This window comes from Podarcis filfolensis, assembly GCF_964270895.1.
Source record: "Podarcis filfolensis genome assembly, chromosome: 18".
NCBI classification, from domain to species: Eukaryota; Metazoa; Chordata; class Lepidosauria; order Squamata; family Lacertidae; genus Podarcis; species Podarcis filfolensis.
Genome location: NC_139622.1, coordinates 2,993,735 through 3,016,405, shown reverse-complemented (window position 1 = coordinate 3,016,405; position 22,671 = coordinate 2,993,735). Strand labels below are relative to the sequence as shown.

The 22,671-nt window shown below is 49.3% G+C and overlaps 2 protein-coding genes across 6 annotated transcripts in view; both read right to left on the bottom strand.

The window, feature by feature from the left end:
- Positions 1 to 876: 876 nt before the first annotated feature.
- ACTL9 (actin like 9) lies at positions 877 to 2,578 on the bottom strand. The gene has a single exon (XM_083594291.1). The coding sequence runs from the start codon at positions 2,293 to 2,295 to the stop codon at positions 964 to 966; it is 1,332 nt and encodes a 443-aa protein (XP_083450417.1). The 5' UTR covers positions 2,296 to 2,578; the 3' UTR covers positions 877 to 963.
- Positions 2,579 to 9,630: 7,052 nt separating this feature from the next.
- The window catches only part of MUC16 (mucin 16, cell surface associated), a 60,389-nt gene continuing 47,348 nt past the window's right edge, over positions 9,631 to 22,671 (bottom strand). For all 5 annotated transcript variants that reach the window (XM_083594307.1, XM_083594308.1, XM_083594310.1 and 2 more), the window contains 9 exons: positions 22,230 to 22,366; positions 21,107 to 21,174; positions 20,004 to 20,158; positions 16,544 to 16,707; positions 14,699 to 14,766; positions 14,385 to 14,557; positions 13,384 to 13,422; positions 13,100 to 13,179; positions 9,631 to 11,179 (listed from right to left, as the gene is read on the bottom strand). In XM_083594307.1, the coding sequence (XP_083450433.1) occupies positions 11,081 to 11,179; positions 13,100 to 13,179; positions 13,384 to 13,422; positions 14,385 to 14,557; positions 14,699 to 14,766; positions 16,544 to 16,707; positions 20,004 to 20,158; positions 21,107 to 21,174; positions 22,230 to 22,366 (983 nt within the window). In that variant the 3' untranslated portion in view covers positions 9,631 to 11,080. The remainder of the gene's footprint in view (positions 11,180 to 13,099; positions 13,180 to 13,383; positions 13,423 to 14,384; positions 14,558 to 14,698; positions 14,767 to 16,543; positions 16,708 to 20,003; positions 20,159 to 21,106; positions 21,175 to 22,229; positions 22,367 to 22,671) is intronic.

Genomic DNA, 22,671 nt, shown 5'->3' with positions numbered 1-22,671 from the left:
ATTTCTCCAATGAAAATATGGATGTCCTAAGGAAAAGTGGGACATTCCGGGATCAAATAAGGAACTGGGACACCTTCTGTAAAACTGGGGGTGTCCCTGGAAAACAGGGACACTTGGAGGGTCTGTGAACAGACAGCTTATAGACACATACTTTCTTTGGATAAATGCAATTATTATTGGGAATGGGTTCACACAGAGTATACTAGATTATTGGCAATTACCGTATTTTTTGCTCTATAAGACTCACTTTTTCCCTCCTAAAAAGTAAGGGGAAATGTGTGTGCATCTTATGGAGCGAATGCAGGCTGTGCAGCTATCCCAGAAGCCAGAACAGCAAGAGGGATTGCTGCTTTCGCTGCACAGCGATCCCTCTTGCTGTTCAGGCTTCTGAGATTCAGAATATTTTTTCCCCTTGTTTTTCTCCTCCAAAAACTAGGTGCGTCTTGTGGTCTGGTGTGTCTTATAGAGCGAAAAATACAGTATATGTGTATTAGGATAATAAGAATATGCACATCTGTATATTGATGCATGTTAATGTAACAGTGTTTTTTCTCCCCCACCCCAGCCATTTCACTCACTTTTTCCTTTCTTTTCCTCACTCTATGAAATCCATCTATTAATAATAAGAGGAAAAGAGGTCTCTGCTGCTTTTCCTTGCCTGCAGCAAAGACGGTTACAGCTGTAATGGCCTCAAGGAGGCTTCGGGGCTTGTCGCCTCCTTCCCAGGGATCTCCAGCACAGCTGTGGGCAAAAGCCCTTTTGGAGATAAATTGCGGGGTTCATTCTTAACACAGCTGCTTTCCTTGTTGGCTCCCTGACCCCAGCACTGCCTCCGGCGCTGAGCTCATCCCCTCCAGCCAATAACTGCGAGCCTCGTTGTCATTCTTATGCAAACTGATTTATTTTTGGTCCCCTGGCATCCCAGCCCCAAACTCCCCCCGGGGGATTCTCGCCTGGCCCGTCTCAGTAGCACTTCCGGTGGACGATGTAGGGGCCGTGTTCGTGATATTGCTCCTTCCGGATCCAGCATGGCTGAAAGTTCTTCAGGGAAGCCAGAATGGACCCCCCAGTCCAAACAGAGTACTTCCTCAGAGGGATGGCTGTGACTTTCACTTTTGTGTTGGTGGGCACAGCCACCATGAGGTCATGCAAGAACCTCTTCTCGAACCCCTCAAAGAGGGACGAGCCACCGCAGAGCATGATGTTCTCGTACATTTCCTTCCGGGATTCTTCAGGGACCTTCCGGACGCTTCTCAGCGCCATACCATGAAGCCCCAAAAGATTCAGTCCGGGCATCTGCGGAGGGTTGAACAACATCTCTGGACACTGGAATCTCTCTTTGCCCAGGCTGATGATCTGGCCATCGGGCAGCTGGTAGTCTGCCATGTACTCCCTCTTCGGACGGTTCCACTCAGTCTCAAAATCAAAGGCCACGTAGCAGCATTTTTGCTTCATGTCGTCAATGACATCCAGCATCCTCTCATCAAAGTAATGTCCCATGTTCCTGAGAAGGTCCATCAGGAAAGATGTCATGTTGGCGCCCGCGATGTCCATCCTCTCGGTGGCGTGTGGCAGATTGTACCCTTGGTGGACAGGGACAGTGTGGGTTGTGGCATGTCCCGTGTCCACTACCAAACCGCTGATCTTGCCGTGGGCGTACACCGACAACACCGACTGGTACGCCACATACATCCCGGGCGAGTTGAGCGACTCAAAGACCACCTCCACCAACTTCTCCCTGTTGGTCGTGGGGCAGAGCGGAGGGTCGGACATCAAGAGGGCGTGGTCTTCCGGAGCAACCTTGAGGTCGTGGTAGAACAGGTGCCTCCACAGAACTTCCGCCGCGTCCCAGTCGATGATGATGCCGTGCCGGACGGGCAAAATGATATCGACGTCCGGCTCTAACCGCGCCCGCTCCCCGACAAAGGTATCTGGCCTGTCTCTCCTGGTCCTCATGGACTTCTCGGTGGGGTGCCCAACCAACGTTCCAATGACTGCCTGAGGAGTCTGTTGACCTGCGAACCCCGCTTTACATGTCCCCGTACCTGTATCGATGATTACTGCTCCTGTCTTCACAACTGAGCGCCCTCTTTCCGGAGTCTTTGACCGAGGAGCTTCTTTTGAGGATGCCCGCGATCTAGACGAGCGGTCCAGTGTGTATCCCGGGGATGCGTTCCTTGTTCCAGCACGTCCTGGGCTGACCGGCCTCGACCCGGGGCTCTTTGATCGTGAGGATGCTGGGCTCCTTGTCCGTGAAGGGCCGGGGCTGGTTCTCCTGGTACTCCTGAATGACATCTTGAACGGGCCCTTGAGCTACCCCCTTCTTCAAGGTCAGCCACTGAGCTACAACACAGAGTGCCCTGCAGAATTCTGCCTCACTCTGTCACAAAGGGAACTATGACACCACACCAGCTCCTTGGGTGACGTGGCTTGGGACAGGCCACGTGGTCTCGGCCGGCTGCGATTGCCTCCCTCCGACCATCGCTCAAAGCGCGAAACCTGGGTGTTCAGTCCATCCCACCATTGGTCGTCAGGAGGCTCTGAATTGTTCCGCGAGAGACAATGGGTGGCAGGCCTGGAATCTTGGAATCTTCGGTGCTAGATGACCTTTGGGTCCCTTGCAACTCTGTGATTCTATGATTCCATGAACATGGAACACCACAAGTCAGCTGGGCATGTTCTCTCCTGAGTGAGTGGCGTCTCAGGGCTTCACATTTTGTATCTGGACCCACAGATAAGTGATGGTTTCTCCATCCACAGCTCGGGAGTTGCGGCTGCTGGGAATCACAATGCCCTGTTGCACTCAGGTTCTGTTTACAGGCTTTCCTTTGGGGTATTTGGTTCTTAACGGATCTCTCAGCAGCTGTCGACCACAGTATCCTCCTGGACTGTCTAGGAGGGCTGGGAGCTGGAGGCACTGTCATACAGTGGTTCCGCTCCTTCCTCCTGGGCCGTGTCCAGAAAGTGGTGTTGGGAGATGAGGGTTCAGACCCCTGGGCTCTCACTTGTGGGGTGCCTCAGGGCTCTGCCCTCTCCCCCATGCTTCTCAACATCTATATGAAACCTCTGGGAGAGATCACCAGGGGGTTTGGGCTGGGTGTTCACCAGTATGCGGATGATACCCAGCTCTGCCTCTCTTTTAAATCAGAACCAGTGAAGGCAGAGAACATCCAGTGTAGGTTTCTGGTGTGGATGGCGATCAACAGATTGAGGTTGAATCCCTACAAAACAGAAGTACTGTTTTTGGGGGATGGGGGGCAGGCAGGTGGGGGACTCCCTGGTCCTGAATGGGGTAACCGTGCCCCTGAAAGATCAGGAGCACAGCCTGGGAGTCATTTTGGACTCACAGCTATGTGGGAGGCACAGGTCAGTTCTGTTTCCTGGGCAGTTGTCTACCAGCTCCATCTAGTACGGCGGCTGAGACCCTGCCTGCCTGCGCCCTGTCTCGCCAGAGTGGTCCATGTTCTGGTTATCTCCTGCTTGAACTACTACAATGTGCTCTCCATGGGGCTACCTTTGAAGGTGACCCGGAAACTACAGCTAATCCAGAATGTGGCTGCCAGACTGGTGACTGGGAGCGGCCGCCGGGACCATACAACACTGGTCCTAAAGGATCTACACTATGTTTCCAAGCATCATTCAAAGTGTTGGTGCTGATTTTTAAAGCCTAAACAGCCTTGGCCCAGTACAGTGGTACCTCGGGTTAAGAACTTAATTCGTTCTGGAGGTCCGTTCTTAACCTGAAACTGTTCTTAACCTGAGGTATCACTTTAGCTAATGGGGCCTCCTGCTGCTGCCGTGCTGCCCCGGCGCGATTTCTGTTCTCATCCTGAAGCAAAGTTCTTAACCCGAGGTACTATTTCTGGGTTAGCGGAGTCTGTAACCTGAAGCGTCTGTAACCTGAGGTACCACAGTATACCCAAAGGGGCGTCTCCACCATCATCACTAAGCCTGGACCCTGAGGTCCTCCTACGAGGGTCTTCTGGTGGTTCCGTCACTGCGAGAAGGCCGAGGGCCTTCTCAGTGGTGGCACCCACCCTGTGGAATGTCCCCTCCCATCAGATGTCAAGGAAATAAACAACTATCTGACATTTAGAAGGCATCTGAAGGCAGCCCTGTATTGAGAAGTTTTTAATGTTTGGTGTTTTATTGTGTTTTTATATGTGTTGGAAGTTGCCCAGAGAACAGGGTGCTGGATTCAATGGGCCTTTGGCCTGATCCAGAAGATCAATATTACAGTGGTACTTCAGGTTAAATATGCTTCAGGTTACAGACGCTTCACCTTACAGACTCCGCTAACCCCGAAATAGTGCCTTGGGTTAAGAACTTTGCTTCAGGATGAGAACAGAAATTGCATGGCTGCGGTGCAGCGGCAGGCCCCATTAGCTAAAGTGGTGCTTCAGGTTAAGAACAGTTCCAGACCTCTGGAACAAATTAAGTTCTTAATCCGAGGTACCACTGTATATTAACATTCTTATGTTCTCCTTCATGGATACAGAGTGAGTCAAAGACCCACAAGTCCATTTAGCAGGCATTATGTACGCTGACTAACAGCAGCACTTCAGGATTTTAGACAAGGGGACTCCTCTCTCCCCAGGATCAAACCTGTGACTTTCTGCATATCCTAATGGGTGCCTCCTTGACCCAATCCAACAGGGAACTGCTGATGTTCTTTGGACAAATTCACAGAGAGCCAGCAATGGCTGCTACCTGCAGTTTCAGAGGTGGTCTATCTCTGAGCACTAGCTGATAGGAATGCAGCCGGGAAAAGTTACTTTTTTTAAAATTATCCAATGAAGGCAGATTTTGGGAAATTCGGGACCAATAAAGAAAAATGCTTCTTCAAAGTGCCTGCCACAAATCTGGATCTTGGCATCCAGGAATTTGACTTTTTATACCCATTTTTTCATTGCCCCAACAATCCATCTGCAGCTTGGTAAGGCTGGGAAACCTGAGAGAGGCTGCCAGTCAGTGCAGACAATACTAAACTAGACAGACCATTAGCCTCAGAGGGTTCAAGGCAGTTTCCTATAGTCCTAACGCGCTGAATATAGTTAAGGCAACAATGTCTTAAATTTGCCAGCAGGTGGCAGGAGTGAATCAATTAATCACAATCCCACCAAAATGAAAAGCTGTTAATCTAGACCCAAAGTTGGGTCTCCAGCTGTTTTAGGACTACAGTTCCCATACGGGGATCAAACCTGCAACCTTGGCATTATGAGCACCATGGTCCAACCAACTGAGCTCTCCAGCGCATGATATGGCTTAGATGCAATTATCATCTATAGTGTCAGAAATATTGTGATGGACTCCTTCACTGCAGGTTTTTAAACAGAGGTTGGGTGGCTGTTTGTCAGGGATGATTCAGCTTTCAGTCCAGCATTGCAGGGGGTTGGGCTAGATGACCTTTGGGGTCCCCTTCCAACTTGACAATTCTGTGATTCAATGATTGGTGAACTTCTGTATTTTCACTGGAGGAATGTTGGAGAGCATGCTGGGTATGTTTAGCCTGGAAAAGAGGAGACTGGGAGAAGAGACGAGAGCCATCTTCAGATATCGTAAGGGCTGTCCCATGGAAGAGGGAGCCAGCTTGTTTTCTCCTGCTCCGGAGGGTAGAACTCGAACCCATGGCTTCAAGTTACAAGAAAGGAGATTCCGACTAAACTTCAGGAAGAACATTCTGCCAGTTAAAGCCGTTCAACAGTAGAACGGACTCCCAAGAGAGGTGATGGACCCCCCTTCTTTGGAGGTTTTTAAGCAGGGGTTGAGTTTCCTACATTGCAAGGGGTTGGACTGGATGACCTTTAGGGTTCCCTTTCAATTCTGCAAGTCTGCGAGTCCACAATCCTACAGCAGGGACAGGGAACATTGATGACCCTCCTGGTGTGGTTAGACTCCAACTCCCAGGGATGATGGGAGTTGGAGTCCATCAGTATCTCCTGGTACGCCCTGCGGAGGACCTTAAGGTCCACAAATGACAACATTTTGGAGGTCCCAAGTCGCAAGGTGGTTAGGTTGGTCTCAACTAGGGCCAGGGCCTTTTCAGTACTGGCCCCAACTTGGTGGAACGCTCTGTCACAGGAGACCAGGGCCCTGCGGGACTTGACATCTTTCCGCAGGGCCTGCAAGACGGAGCTGTTCTGCCTGGCCTTTGGTTTGGACTCAGTCTGACCCTTAAGTTTCCCTCCCCTTATGGTTTTGATCTATGGGCTACTTTTAAAATGAGGCTGCATTTTAAATGGCATTTTAACCTGTATTTTAAAATGCCCCCCCAATTATGTTTTTACTGTAATTTTACTGGTGTTAGCCGCCCTGAGCGGCCAGGGAGGGCGGGGTATAAATAAAATTTATTATCATTTATTATTATCTGGAGGGGAGCTGGTTGGGCAAGGCTGATCTATATATCATGTTATCAGAGTGATAGTAATTAAGATAGTAACAATAATAGTCAACTTACGGAGAACTTATGATCTGGAATGGATTCACCACTCCTGCGTGACACACCATTTTATTTTATTTTTGCTCATGCGTCTTATCCCTCCCAATTTGCCCTGGATCTCTTGCACGGCATCCCAGGGCATCCCTTCACGAAAAGTTCACTTTCAGTTGAGCCACGCTCCATTTACTCTGCTCCCTCTTTCGTAGAATACGTAAGGGTCAAAAGCATAGAAAGACACCCTTTCTCAACATAGCCGCCCTCCCCGAGGGCAGGAGAGGTGACTGGGAGGGCGGAAGAATGAACGGTATTTGCATTCTGAGAGGCAGAAAGCGTAAGAATGGCTTTCCGGATCAGGACTGAGGCTCATCGAGTTCAGCATCCCTTTCTCTCAGCGGCCAACCCACAAGCAAGATTTGATCACAAGAGCCGCACTCCCCTCCTGCGGCTTGCAGCAGCTGGGATTCAAAAGCATACAATGATAGAATTGTATAGTTGGAAGGGATCCTGGGGGTCATCTAGTCCAACCCCTGAAATGCAGGAATCTCAGATAAAGCATGCAGGACAGATGGCCACCCAACCTTTGCTTAAAAACCTCCAAGGAAGGAGAGACTTCACAAGGAAGAAAGTTCCACTGCAGTGGCGTAGCGTCGGTTGTCAGCACCCGGGGCAAGGCAAGTAATTTGCGCCCCCTAACCCGTGGATTTGCGCCCCCTAACCCGTGGATTTGCGCCCCCTAACCCATGGATTTGCCCTAACCCCAGATGTTGCGCCCGGTGCGGCCCACACCCCCTGCACCCCCGCTACGCCACTGTTCCACTGTTTAACAGCTGTTCATGTCAGAAAGTTCTTCCTGATGTTTAGTCGGAATCTACTTTCTTGAAATTTGAAGCCATGGGTTCGAGTCCTACCCTCCAGAGCAGGAGAAAACAAGCTCCTGCCTCCTCCATGTGGCAGCCCTTGAGATATTTGAAGATGGCTATCATACCTTCTCTCAGTCTCCTCTTTCCCAGGCTAAACATACCCAGCTCCTTCAGCCGTTCCTCATCAGGCTTGGTTTCCGGACCATTGATCACCTTGGTAACCCTCTTCCAGCTTGTCAACATCCTTCTTAAATTGTGGCACCCAGAACTGGACACAGGACTCCAGGTGTGGTCTGACCAGGGCAGAATAGAGTGGGACAATTCCTTCCCTTGACCCAGACACTGGACTTCTGTTGATGCAGTCTAGAATAGCATTCGCTTTTTTTGCTGCTGCATCACCCAGTTGACTCATGTTAAGCTGGTGTTGAGCGGCACCAAAGTGACTTCTCTGTGGCGCAAGCCTAGTAGTCAGTGTGTCTGGAGCTCCTGGGCTGATGCAGTCCAAAGAAAATCAGAGCAAGACGTTTGGCACCTGTTGCCGAAAGGAGGTGTACAAGGCGCCATCCGACTGCCTTAGGGACTCCCCAGAGTGGATTTGTGTAGGGTTTGCTCTTGAGTCTTTTCTTCTCCCAAAGTATCCCACAAGGCAGTGGAGGTTTAGGGTCAGAGTCTTCCTTCTCCTGGATGGGCTCCCTTCCCAGGTGGACGAGCCCCATCTGCCCCTCATTTCTCTCTACAGCACAGGTAGGCAAACTAAGGCCCAGGGGCTGGATCCGGCCCAATCGCCTTCTCAGTCAAGCTCGTGTACAGTCTGGGAATCAGCGTGTTTTTACATGAGTAGAATGTGTCCTTTTATTTTAAATGCATCTCTGGGTTATTTGTGGGGCATAGGAATTCATTCATTCCCCTCCCCAATATAGTCTGGCCTCCAACAAGGTCTGAGGGACAGTGGACTGGTCCCCTGCTGAAAAAGTTTGCTGACCCCCTGCTCTACAGCATGGCCAGAAACCGCCTTCTTGACCGTTGGACTCCCTCCACTCCATCCCCGAGTGTCTGTCTTCGCATGCAGGGGAAGCCCCTGTTAGAATTCCTGCTCCCTGATTGCAGTCATGGGATTGTTGTCTATCACATGACAGTATATGTTTTGACTCCACAGAGTGGGAAGTGACGGAGACAGGATGTCTGTGTTACTGTGTTCCATGAAGTGGGACTATTGTCCTTTGTTTTTTTCCTCTTTGCTGTCTGATGCGAGAGAGAGAGGGAGCCATGTTGCAGTGCTCCGTGTATGTTTATATGTAAATAAACATAGATTAGCCAAAATGCTGAGTTGCTGAGGTCTGTTACGCGAACTGCGCAAACTCTGCGGATCTGTAAGTGTGCCAGTGTCTGTTGGCATTGGTCGCTGTGATGTTCGGGCAGAAGAAAGCTTATGAAGCTCCCGAACGAAAGACCAGGAGGGAGGGAACATGCCAATCGGGCATGTGTCTCTGCCAGGGTCCTACTCGAGTGTAGGCTGAACTCATGACAGCCCCTAACTCATTGTGGGTTTGAGACCCCAAAACTCCCCTCGCCTGGTTTAGCTGACCAGTCAAAGCCGTTCCCAGGATTGTGGCCGCTGTCGCCTGCTGGCAGCTTCTTGGAGCCGCAGGTGAGAGCAGAGTGCAGGTGGGGGACCAAAGGTGGACAAACAACCCCAGAAAGAGCCCAACTTGACACCCACAAGAGGAGCTTTACTGTTGTTTAGTTGTTGAGTAGTGTCTTGACTCTGGACCAGAGCACGCCAGGCCCTCCTGTCTTCCACTGCCTCCCGCAGTTTGGTCAAACTCATGCTGGTAACTTCGAGAACACTGTCCCACCATCTCGGCCTCTGTCGTCCCCTTCTCCTTGTGCCCTCCATCTTTCCCAACATCAGGGTCTTTTCCAGGGAGTCTTCTCATGAGGTGGCCAAAGTATTGGAGCCTCAGCTTCAGGATCTGTCCTTCCAGTGAGCACTCAGGGCTGGCGCACACCCTACTCTCAATTTAATAATCATAAAAAGAGAGGGTTTGCCCTCTTAAGACAACAATCATATAAACTGATGACTTTTGCCTCTTTTATATGGCAGTCATTTGGGGATTTAAAGATCAAGGAGTCTTAACTCAGAAACCGGATCTTCCTCTTCTGCCCTTCCAGTACCCTTAAGGCAAATAAATGTATGCTATTAGGACCCGACTCTCACGTCATGAGCTGCATTGTGGCATAATGGATGTATGATTACCGCTGGGTTTCATTTGCTTTCAGGTTGGCTTTATATTCCAGATATGTTTATACACAAACACACACCATCTCAAGTTCGTTTTTCAGCTTGCTGTTTATTGATTGGCTTGTAAGAAATCGAGAACGTTTTTAAATATTGAGATATTTTAGAAAACAAAGAACAATCATCATATCAATCGCTGACATACAAATATATATTATTTTGGAATCTGGTTCTCTCCTAAACCACAGCCCCATTTGTTGTTTTTTTGGGGGCGTGTGTGTGTGTGGAATTATCCTTCCAGTGTAGCAAACTTCATCACCTCTCCAAAAAGAGCATCCCTACTTTAAATAGAAAAACCATCCCTGCCGACAATCACTAAATATTGCTATTTAGTTTTAGGTAAAACGGGGCAAGAGACCTCCAGGACTCTATCTGGGGCCACAGCTTTCTTGTCAGGCCACACCCTGCACCCCACCTTCCACAAGTGCTTTAGCCTGGCGGGAAATGTGTCTTTGATAATGCCTCCTGCTGGCCTGGACGGAGGACGGAAAGAGGAAAGAAACCTCTGGTCTTCATTCCTGCGGTGATGTGTAGCCTACCAAACATAGGTGATTAGCATAGACCCGCCTACTTTTTGCTCCTGGCTCCGCCCTCCAACGGTATGTGGCCCTCGGAAGATCCCCCAAGAGGGGGGCCGGCCCCTGAGCTGAACGAGATCTCCTAGTCCCTGAGCTAAACAGAACTCATTTTTGCAAACAGATACAATATCTGCTGAGGGATGATATTCCCGAAAATGCCGAGATTGTTTCGGGATATTTAGTTGAGATTTTTAAAGTCAAATTTAAAACAGCTTAATTTATTTAACGGTGGCTACTGAGTCTTTTTTATGTTTTATGAGTTTAATATTACGAATGTTTTATGGATGGTTTGTAAAAAAACCCATTCTACTGTCTAAGGTATGCCAATAAAGGCTGAAAAGCAAAATTCTAAGGGAATCTAAAGTGCAATACAGTCTGAACTTCCTTCGACGCATCTCTGGACATTTCAGAGAACGTGGGGCAGGCGGAGAAGGACTTGACACTGATCTGCATCCCAGGCAGAATCCGTCTACAAATAATTAAATAATCTGTGGCTACATATATATATATATTAAAATTACATTCCTAAGTCCACCGTGCGTTAATAAATAAATTGGAACGGAGCTTCCCCACTCAGTTCTGAATCCGGCAGTCTTCAGGGTCGCCGAGGTCAATGTCCAAAATATCTCATAGAGCATGCTCAATAGTCATAGAATCATAGGGCCGGAAGGGACCACGAGGGTCATCTAGTCCAACCCCACGCAATGCAGGAACCATCTCTCTCTCTCTCTGGTCCAAGCTAGCGTTGATTGGTTGTGATTCACTTCTTAATCTAGACGTCTGTTCCAGCTGTGCCAAAACAGTTGTTTGCTGTGGACGGTGGGAGCGGTGTGCGAAAGGAGACCCCCCCCCCACTCCCACCTCGTGGGGCACAGAGAGTCAAGGCCGCAAAAGGGTCTGCACATCATCGCGCTTTCCTCATATCCAAGTGTGGGAAGTAGAGACCAAGGATGTCCTGCTGCACCTGATACTTTCCGGCTTTCTTCCGCAGACAGAAGGCAACCTGGTTGGTGCAGAAAGAACAGAGGAGAGAGAAAAAGAACACTTGTCATACAAGTCTGTGTGCGGACAATGCTCCCTTTCCTGCACCAGCAGATGGACCACAAGCTGAACATGAGCCAACCGTGTGATGCAGCAGCAAAAGAAGCAAATGCTATTCTAGGCTGCATACGGGACCGCCTCTCCTGGTATGCCCCGCGGAGGACCATAAGGTCCATAAATGACAACACTTTGGAGGTCCCAAGTCGCAAGGTGGTTAGACTGGTCTCAACTAGGGCCAGGGCCTTATCAGTACTGGCCCCAACTTGGTGGAATGCTCTGGCACAAGAGACCAGGGCCCTGCGGGACTTGACAGCTTTCCGCAGGGCCTGCAAGACAGAGCTGTTCCACCTGGCCTTTGGTTTGGACTCAGTCTGACCCTTATGTTTCCCTCCCCTTATGGTTTTGATCTATGGGCTACCTTTAAAATGAGGCTGCATTTTAAATTGCATTTTAACCTTTTTTAAATTGGTCCCCCTTCCCTATTATATTTTTATTGTAATTTTAATGGTGTTAGCCGCCCTGAGCCTGGCTCTGGCTGGGGAGGGCAGGGTACAAATAAATTTTATTATTATTATTATTATTATTATTATTATTATTATTATTATCATCATCATCATCATCATCATCATCAACATCATCCACGGAAGTGTGGCATCCAGATCAAGGGAACACATAGTCCCACTCTATTCTTCCTTGGTCAGGCCACAACTGGAATACGGTGTCCAGTTCTGGACACTACAATTTAAGAAAGATGTTGACAAGCTGGAAGGTATGCAGAGGAGGGCGACCAAGATGATCAAGGGCAGGGGGCCGCAAGGTTTACCTTGCCTGGGCCGGTTCACTCAAGCGGAGTTCCCTCCATGGGCCAGATTCTACGCGAGCGTGCCCGCGATTTCCAATGTCTGCGTCTGCGCAGACACAATTTCCGCCACTGCAGAAGCGAGTCCCCGCGCCACGCTGCACCAGTTTAGCACAGCACGTGGGGGCTCGCTGAGTGGGAGGCTTGGTTTGGGGGTGGCTCGTGGGCCAGTTAAACGACCCCCGTGGGCCGCCTGTGGCCCACAGGCCTAACCTTTCCAACCCCTGATTGAGGGTCTGGAAACCAAGCCTTATGAGGAATGGTTGAAGGAGTTGGGTATGTTTAGTGTGCAGAAGAGGAGACTGAGAGGAGATATGAGCATCATCTTCCAATATCTCAAGGGCTGTCGCATGGAAGATGGAGCAAGCTTGTCTTCTCCTGCTCCGGAGGGTAGGACTCGAACCCATGGCTTCAAGTTACAAGAAAGGAGATTCCAGCTAAATACCTGGCTGAAGTTAAATGACATTTGGGTCCTCCCCTCCCAAAACTACCTCCATCAGCACACCAGGGCATTTCCCAATGCAAAAATATATATATACTTGCGCAAGTAGTTCACCCACATCATTCTCCAGCCGCCTTCCATGTGAAATGGTTCTGGGGAAATGTGATTTCCCCCACATTGGGTGCAACTGGTGTCAGAAGTGGGAAATCTCGACCATGTCCCTACCCCAAAAATGCATAAGCACTGTGTGCATTCTTAAAATAAGGTAAAGGGACCCCTGACCACTAGGTCCAGTCGTGGACGACTCTGGGGTTGCGGCGCTCATCTCGCTTTACTGGCCGAGGGAGCCGGCGTACAGCTTCCGGGTCATGTGGCCAGCAGGACTAAGCCGCTTCTGGCGAACCAGAGCAGTGCACGGAAACGCCGTTTACCTTCCCGCTGGAGTGGTACCTATTTATCTACTTGCACTTTGATGTGCTTTCAAACTGCTAGGTTGGCAGGACATTCTTAAAATAAAGAATGATAAAAAAGAGGAAAGAACTTCCTTTCCCCTCTGTCTTGAATGCAGAGGATGAACATACCAGGAAGCAGATGAGGAAGAGGAGGAGGAAGCCCAGGAGAGCAGACAGACATATCAGGATGATGGCCCAGAAAGGTAACCCTGGAAAGACAAAAAAAAAAAAGTATTAAATGTTGGCAGGCTTTGACCCATGGCATTGTGGAGAATTAAAATGGGCAGCTTCTGAGGCTGGGGCGTTTGAGTAAATCCGATGGCCGGTGGAAGAATTGAAAGAGGGGACCCACCCACCAGAAACCGGGACCCTCCAACCTTGAATCAATACTGAACCAAAGAAGCATCACTAACCTCCTTGATGGTGCACTGGGGTCACTGTTGAAGGATAACCTGTAAATAAAGCATAAACATAACAGTGTGAAATGAACCCAGGAGCTGAATCAAGCCAAAAGGGCCCCATCTAATGCATTGTTTCTGGGGGAGAGGGGGCGGGCAGGTGTGGGGGACTCCCTGGTCCTGAATGGGGTAACTGCGCCCCTGAAGGACCAGGTGCGCAGCCTGGGAGTCATTTTGGACTCTGGGTGTTGTGTCTGGAGGTCCTGGGCTGCCCAGAGGATAAGACTCCCCTCTCAGCTTCGCTGATGGGGTCCAAAGAAGGCAGAGTAAGACATTTGGCACCTGCTTGGCTGAAGGAGTTGCTGGAAAGAGCCATCTTAGGGACTCCACTCCAGATCTGTGTATGCTTTCCTCCTTAGCCTTTTCTTCTCCCAAATATATTCCTCAAGGCAGCAGGGTATAGAACTAGAGTTTCCCTTCTCACTTCCTTCTACAGCACGTGCAGAGACCACCTTCTTGACCACTGGACCCACGCTTGGTCTCGTCCACCCTGTCTTGCTGGAGTCTGTTTCCGCATGCAGGGAAAGTCCCTAACTCCTTGAGGGACTGGGACCCATCAGCTCCCCTCGCCTGGTTTAGCCGGCCAGCTGAAGCCCTTCTTGGGTTGTGGCCGCTGTTGCCTGCCGACAGCTTCCAGGAGCCACAGGTGAGAGTTTGGGTGCAGGTAGGGACCAAAGGTGGACCAACGACTGCAAAAGGAGCATGGTATGTCCCCCACCAGAGGTAACACACAAACACCAGTGCCTTTAGCACCCCATACACCCCAGCCTTGGAGGCAATTGTGCTTCTGGATTCCAGTCGCTGGAAGCCATGGCAGGGGAGAGTGACTCTTGAGCCACAGTGAGGCGAGGACGCTAGACTAGATGACCCATTGGCCTAATCCTGCAGGCCCTTCTGACTTTCCCCTGGAAGGTTCTGCCATTGTCCAGGGTCTCTGGCACCCACTGCACTCTTACCGCTGACCAACAGACTTCTGTTGTCCAGTGTGTACATCCCCAACGCTGTGGCATTGCCCGTCCAGTTCCTAAACGCATCGTACACCAGAGCTCGGTCGAACGTCCTTGTGGACGAATCCATCGCGAATGTGCAGGCGGCACCGACCGCCGTCTCGGTCTGCAGGTCAGTCGGTCTATGCAAAAATTAAAACACAGCCAAATGTTGGTCAACCGCCATGACTGATGTCTCTGAAGCAGGGATGTTGGAGGCTCCCAATGGCAGCGGAGATTACTGACCCTCACTTAGACTGCCTTCGAACCACACAAACACACACCTGAAGCTCTCAACAGAGCACTGCACAAACTCCTTCTGCAGGCTGCTGCGCTGGTATAACTGGTGGAGCTGTTTGGAGGAAGAAGGGGAGAACGGGATCGATACGATACAATACGATAATCTTTATTGTCATTGTCCCATACAGAACAATTGAAAAATCTACGTCAGACATTCAGAAACCAACAAGCCTGCTATCCCAGCTGTCCCAGCCTGGTTAGCCCCCTAAAAACTCTGACACCCCATAATTAAATACAATATACTCTCACAGAGACTACCTTACACTGCGTTTAAAACCAAAATCGCATTTGGGTAGAAACTGTTTCTCAGGTGGCTAGTCCTAGTCTTTATAACCCTGGACCTTCTTCCAGAAGGCAGAAGCTGAAAGAGATCATTTCCGGGGTGCGCACTGTCCTGCGCTATCTCTGCAGCTTTCTCTGGAAGCATAGGGTGAACGTAGACAGACAGGTGTGTAATTCGGGTCTCTCTTTGAGTCATATCACGTTGGCGTGGCCTGTGCCATTGTTACACGGGTTTTAAGGTGCGTGCACACACATAGCAGGTGCCCCTTCACCCTTCAGCGATTAAATAGTTTCTGGAAATAATAGCCACTTTATTTGAATGTATTAAACTTAGTTCACATAGCAAAACAAGAACATTTTAAGTCGGGTGGCATAATATGCATTGCCACTGACTGTGCCCCCTAACCTCACTGCGGGCATTGTGCAGGAGGCAACGGGTGGTCTTCGCTCGCTGTGCCCCTGTGGTAGCCGCACCTCATGGAGGCTGGCTGCCCTCTCGGCTCGGGGGGAGACCAGGGTTCGAATCCCCGCTCAGCTGTGGAACTCACTGAGTGACCTTTCAGGCCCACCAACCTCACATAAGCTACACTGAGCACCTCAGAGAAACAGGAGATATATAAATGAAAGAAATACATGATTTGAGATGATTAAAAAAATTGCCCATGGACAAACTTAATGATATTTGGAATTCATTTTTATAAATACCATTTTTGATTAAGGTATAAAAGTAAAGGTAAAGGACCCCTGACAGTTCAAGTCCAGTCATGAACGACTCTGGGGTTGCAGCGTTCATCTCGCTTTACAGGCCGAGGGAGCTGGCGTTAGTCCACAGGCAGTTTTTCCGGGTCATGTGGCCAGCATGACTAAGCCGCTTCTGGTGAAACCAGAGTAGCGCACAGAAACGCCGTTTACCTTCCCACCGGAGCGGTACCTATTTATCTACTTGCACTTTGATGTGCTTTCGAACTGCTAGGTTGGCAGGAGCAGGGACTGAGCAACGGGAGCTCACCCTGTCGTGGGGATTCGAACCGCCGACCTTCTGATCTGCAAGTCCTAGGCTCAGTGGTTTAGACCACAGTGCCACCCACATCCCAATTAAGGTATGTTTAACTGCAGTAACAATTTCCTCTTTTTTGTAATGTGCACAAATATCTTTTTTTCTGTTTTATTTCCCGCATAGGTGTTACTTCTTGTGTCTTATAATTACCCTGCGCAGTTTTAATTTTGTACTCTGCATTTTCCAATGAAGAGTATAAAACAAAACATGATTTGAGATTATTTTAATTCTAACTCTTTTAAAATTGGATCGGCTCTTAGAATGTTTTCCCTTTGTTTTTTAAACTTCGCACTTGGGAACTTCGGGGAGGAAAGGCAGGATATAGAAGTTTGAGAAATAACAATGGCTACTTGAGAAGGGAGAGAAAGAAGAGTGGTCAGGGCCAAGCCTGAAGCGAGTCCCGGGGGCCTGGCAGAGTGCTCTGGAGGGCCACAGCCAAAGTCAGGAGTGAGGCCTGGACTCTGCTTAGCGTCTCTCCTGAGCCGTTTACCTCGCTCTCAAGACTCATTTTGGTCTTCCAGTAGACATCCGAGTCGGGATCTGCCATTTCCCCTGCATACGGCAAGTTGGTGACGGTGAAATTGACTGCAAAGTTCTTCATCTGGAGTTGGGGCGGCAGGGCGGCAGTGGCGGACTCAATGGCCGATTCGGGAGCTGGGGAGGAAGGAAGGATCCTAAAAATTCAAAAAAATACCCCTTCGGCCACCGTCCCCTTGGTTCCCAGTGCTCCCAGCTGATATTATTTAAAAGAGTGGTTTGCATGACCTAAACGTAAAGGTAAAGGTACCCCTGACCATTAAGGTCCAGTTGCGGACGACTCTGTGGTTGCGGCGCTCATCTCGCTTTATTGGCCAAGGAAGCCGGCGTACAGTTTCCAGGTCATGTGGCCAGCAGGACTAAGCCGCTTCTGGCGAACCAGAGCAGCGCACGGAAATGCCATTTACCCTCCCGCTGGAGCGGTACCTATTTACAGTATTTTTTGCTCTATAAGACTCACTTTTTCCCTCCTAAAAAGTAAGGGGAAATGTGTGTGCGTCTTATGGAGCGAATGCAGGCTGTGCAGCTATCCCAGAAGCCAGAACAGCAAGAGGGATCGCTGCTTTCACTGCGCAGCGATCCCTCTTGCTGTTCTGGCTTCTGGGATTCAGAATATTTTTTTTCTTGTTTTTCTCCTCCAAAAACTAGGTGCGTCTTGTGGTCTGGTGCGTCTTATAGAGCGAAAAATACTCTCTTTACTTGCACTTGACATGACCTACTAACAAACAAAATCAAAACTCTAACAACGGATTGCACATATATTGGAAATCCACCTAAAACGATTCAGTTTCCTTAATTCAACAAATCTGATTATCTTCATCCAGTGGCACTGGCTTTCCAAAGCCTGGTCGTCATTGACACCCCCAATGCAACCCCTCGCCTCATAGCCCTCCCCCCCCCAGCAATCCCAAGGTGTATACTTTTGATTTTAATGAAGATTCAGCTTTTAGTTGCATTCAACCTTTCAGATAGAATGCACGAAGGGAAAGGTTTCATTTCTGGGTAAGGTTTCTGGGGGCCTGCATTTTGCAACCTTATGCTCTCTAGGCCATAAACAAGAAACTCTAACCTTGAAAGTGGCACAAATGGCCATTAAGGTTGTTATTCTAAGTCTGTCATGAGCTGGCACCAGTGTGTAAAAACAGCTATCTTTGAAACCTCCTGGGACATAGAAGAGGGAAGGGAAGTGAGACGGGGACAGGCATGTCAACAGCCCGACAAGGCCTGTTTGCCAGGGGAAAGGGGACAGAAGGGCAACATCTGAGATGAAATGGCCTGGGCACATTTGGAGCACTCAGGGTGAAGATGGAACTGTGGGGTCTCAAGAAATATAAGGGTCTCGGAAAAAGATGTAGAAGCCTTCCCTTTTCTGCTTATAGGATAAGTTATGCCATATTTGCTTCTGTACAACGTGCTTGCTAAATTAATAGTTTGTAGTTAACAGAACATTTGCCAAGGAATTTAATGGAGTTTTTAGTAGATACCAAGTTACCTTGGAAGTTTGTCTCCTGCAACAAAAACCTGTCAATTAATTTGTGGCCTTGCTATCTGCAAAAAGCTTGGTCTTTGTTTTTGTATCCTACGTAAGCCCATTAATCAGCCTAATGGTCATGCTTGTGGAAGAATGGAACTGTACTGAGAATGGTAGGGAGTCATTTTCCTGTGTCTGGTGCTCAAGGTTTGTAAACCAGCTTGGTCTGATTTATAGCCAAGAGGCCCCTGAGATCGACAGATTTATAGGTTTAGGGCAGGGTTACCAGACATCCCCCGTTCCCAGGGACAGTCCCCAATTTGCAAATCTGTCCCTGGACAAATTCTGTCCCCGGATTGTCCCCAGATTTGCAAATCTGTCCCCGGAAAACGTGGCAGTGGCAGCCTCAGCAGCCGGGAGCCAGCCTGGTATCACAGTTGGCTCTGGCTGCCTCTGCCAAAGGGTAACAGGGGACGTCCGGCGGTACAGATCTCTTGCCCTCTTCCCCCTTTGTTTTCACAGGTGGGGGGAGGCCTGGGAGTTGCAGGCGGGCAGCCATTGCCCAGGAGGGGCGCAAAGTGTGCAGTTTCTCTGCCATGCAAGGTGCAAAGCCTTTCTTTTGCACCCTGTGAAACATAAATGCGCAGAGTTTTTTAAAAACTGGGCAACGGCCAGCCGGCAGCGACTCCCAAGTTTCCCCCGATCAGTCAAAACAAAGGGGGGAAGAGACCGGGGGAGGCTTGGGAGTCACGGGCGGGTGGTGTGCCGTTGCCATTTTTAAAAAACTCTGCGCATTTATGTTTCACAGGGTGCGAAAGAAGGGTTTTGCACCTTGCCCAGCAGAGAAACTGCGCCCCTTGCGCCCCTCCTGGGCAATGGCGTGCTGCCCGCCTGTGACTCCTGAGCCTTCCCCAATCTCCTGCCCCCTGCCCCCTTTGTTTTGATTGATTGGGGAAGGCTCAGGAGTCACGGGTGGGTGGCACGCCATTGCCCAGTTTTTTAAAAACTCTGCGCATTTATGTTTCACAGGGTGCAAAAGAAGGGCTTTGCACCTTTATATAATATGCATGTGTGTTTGGGCCCAGGGTCTTTTGCTTCACCATCCCCACTACTGACTCCCTGTTGCTACTCAGCTTCAAAATAATAATAATAATAATGATGATGATGATGATGATGATGATGTCCCCGGATTCATTGAAAAAAAATCTGGCAACCATAGTTTAAGGTTAGTTCCTAAACTGGGAGATTTAGCAGATGCTACCTCTAGGGCTCTGTGCATGCTCTAGAGCCTCATGAATATTAAAAAACACACCCCTTGTCCTTAAACTGCTAATTTACATGAACATGGGTTGTATGTAAAGGGAGGAGGCACATATCAGGACGTAGATATGAAATGGGCGTTTAGGGAAGTCTGTTAGCTGCAAGTTCTCAGCGAATAGGAATTGTAAGGAGGGGGAGAGCGGGGGACGGAGAAGCTTTAAAGCATGGGTAGGCAAAGTAAGGCCTGGGGGCTGGATCCGGCCCAATCGTATTCTAAATCCGGCCCACAGACAGTCCGGGAATCAGTGTATTTTTACATGAGTAGAATGTGCGCTTTTATTCAAAATGCACCTCTGGGTTATTTGTGGGGCATAGGAATTTGTTCATTTCCCCCCAAAAAATATAGTCTGCCCCCCAACAAGGTCTAAGGGACAGTGGACCGGCCCCCTGCTGAAAAAGGTTGCTGACCCCTTGCAGCAGTTTCTTTCTCTGTATTGAAAGTGCTGCCCTCTGCTTTACTCAGCTGATTAAAAAGAGTATTTTTCCTGGATCTCCTGAATCTGTTGGCTTTCACTGATCAAAGGCTGCCCTGGTCCAAATAGTGGACCCAACAGAACCACGCGTGTTTTACTTTTCACAACCGGTGACCTTTCCTGATTTATGCTGAAGGGTGTTTCTGTACCTCGCACAGTCACCCCCTTGAGCTGGAACTGCTTTCCCAGCCACTGAGACGTGGCGTTCCTCGTCTGCTGCTGGAACGTCTCTCGGACGACTTCTTGGCTGGTGTTTGTCGCCGGGTCAAAGTAGCACTTGCAGTCGACCACAATGGAGCCGTGCCTGAGAATTGCAATGGGCAGAGGAAGAGTCAGGGGCAAGAGGACATCCCAGACAAAAACAAACCCAACCCCAAGGCAATCCCTCTGAACAACATGGTTAATTCAAAAAACCAGCCTGATTCCACAAGGTTCTCCTGATGTTCTTATCTGTGACTCCCATCTCCCATTAGGCCAACATGCAAAGGATGATGGGAGTTGGAGCCCCTCAACAGGCAAGGGATGATGGGAGTTGGAGCCCCTCAACAGGCAAGGGATGATGGGAGTTGGAGCCCCTCAACAGGCAAGGGATGATGGGAGTTGGAGCCCCTCAACAGGCAAGGGATGATGGGAGTTGGAGCCCCTCAACAGGCAAGGGATGATGGGAGTTGGAGCCCCTCAACAGGCAAGGAATGATGGGAGTTGGAGCCTCTCAACAGGCAAGGGATGATGGGAGTTGGAGCCCCTCAACAGGCAAGGGATGATGGGAGTTGGAGCCCCTCAACAGGCAAGGAATGATGGGAGTTGGAGCCTCTCAACAGGCAAGGGATGATGGGAGTTGGAGCCCCTCAACAGGCAAGGGATGATGGGAGTTGGAGCCTCTCAACAGGCAAGGAATGATGGGAGTTGGAGCCTCTCAACAGGCAAGGAATGATGGGAGTTGGAGCCCCTCAACAGGCAAGGGATGATGGGAGTTGGAGCCCCTCAACAGGCAAGGAATGATGGGAGTTGGAGCCCCTCAACAGGCAAGGAATGATGGGAGTTGGAGCCCCTCAACAGGCAAGGGATGATGGGAGTTGGAGCCCCTCAACAGGCAAGGGATGATGGGAGTTGGAGCCTCTGAACAGGCAAGGGATGATGGGAGTTGGAGTCCCTCAACATAAAGAAGTCCAAAGATTCCTTATCTCTGATTCAGGTAGATGTCTCAGGAGCCTGGACAACTGCTTACACTTTCCTTCCTATCGGTACTGACCTCAGTCCAGTTACTTTGCAAATGTTGAATCCGTTTCGGATGGCACTCCGGAGGAAGAGTTGATTTAACTGGAATGGGTGGAACAAACTAAAATAAGGAACTGCTGCGATTATTATTATTATTATTATTATTGCATTTGCATCCTTCGAGGAGGTGGCTAATACGGTTTCCCTCTGCCTCGCTTAACCCTCACAACAACCCTACCAGGTAGGTTGGGCTGAGAGCGAGCGACGAGCCCACAAGGACACCCACTGAGCACCATGGATTGGTGTGAATTCGAACCCTGGGCCCTGAGGTCCTAACCCGACACTCTAACCACTGCACCACACTGCCTCTGTGCATTGCAAAGCGTGAGAAAAACCACGCAGCCTCACTGTTTAACATAGAGGGTCTTTCCCAGCCCTACCTAGAGATGCTGTGGGGTGGAATCTGGGACGTTCCCCATACAAAGCAGACGCCCTACAATTGAGCTATGGGCCTCCTCTACAAATAATGGAAGGCGCTTGTATAGGGCTGCCATATTTCAAAAACTGAAAATCCAGACACAAAAGTTGGTCTTTTTTTGGCAAAGCTGTTGAGTTTGTTGTTGTTGTTGTTGAGCTATTCTTAAGGAAATTTGACATGGGTTGCCATACGTATGTATGGTAAAATAAAAATAGGAATGGGAAGCGATCTCAGGGCTGCATTTTATCTGCACAGACTGCTGTGAGGGTTTCAGAATTTGGGTTTGATCCTGCTGCTGTTCTTAGGAACAGCTTTACAAAGAGATTAGACAAAACACACTTTGCCATTCTTCTTCCTTAAACTCCAGAACGGCAGAAGGAAGGTGCGAGGATGGGCAATTAAAAATTTAACACTGATAATAACACTATATCAATTTATATTGCAATGCACGGGAGTCTATTACATTGCATGTTTATATATCTTTCTTATACACATCTTTGGTTCCCCTCCCTTCTCCCCTTTCCCCCCTTTCTGTCACTTCATTTCTTTACTACTGAAATTATTTCAATATAAATATAACACATAGAAAATGAGGACACTGAAGGAAGTGCGTGAGACCCTTTCCTCAAGGCTCCTATGCCCTCTAGGGTCTGGTGAGTCCCAGCGCACAGATCCTGACCTCGTGGGCGATGGCAGACTTCAGACGCTGGTATTCTGGAGACGACGGGTCCGTGTGGGTCAAGTTCTGGTTGATGACCGTGAAGCCGAGCTCATAGCCAACCCCTTCCTCCCCTCCTCTGAGGGCTGGTGGGTATCCTGCAAAGGAGTTGGAAGGAGCAGGTGGTGAACAGGTGTGTAGGCAATGGCAGGACCTCCAGGTGTCCTTATTTTACAGAGACAGTCCTGGATTTACAGAAGCCGTCCAGGTTTCAATTAGGACCTCCCTTTAAAGGCATGGTGTGAATGTAGTCACCCTTGGAGGAGGACTGAATTAGGCCCCCCCAATGGAAACGGTTTTTTGAATATTCACAAATAAATTGTAAACAGATAAGAACATTGGCAGGATTATTGTATAAATAGTACTGTATAATGAATAAATGGGTCAATTAAGTTAATTTGGA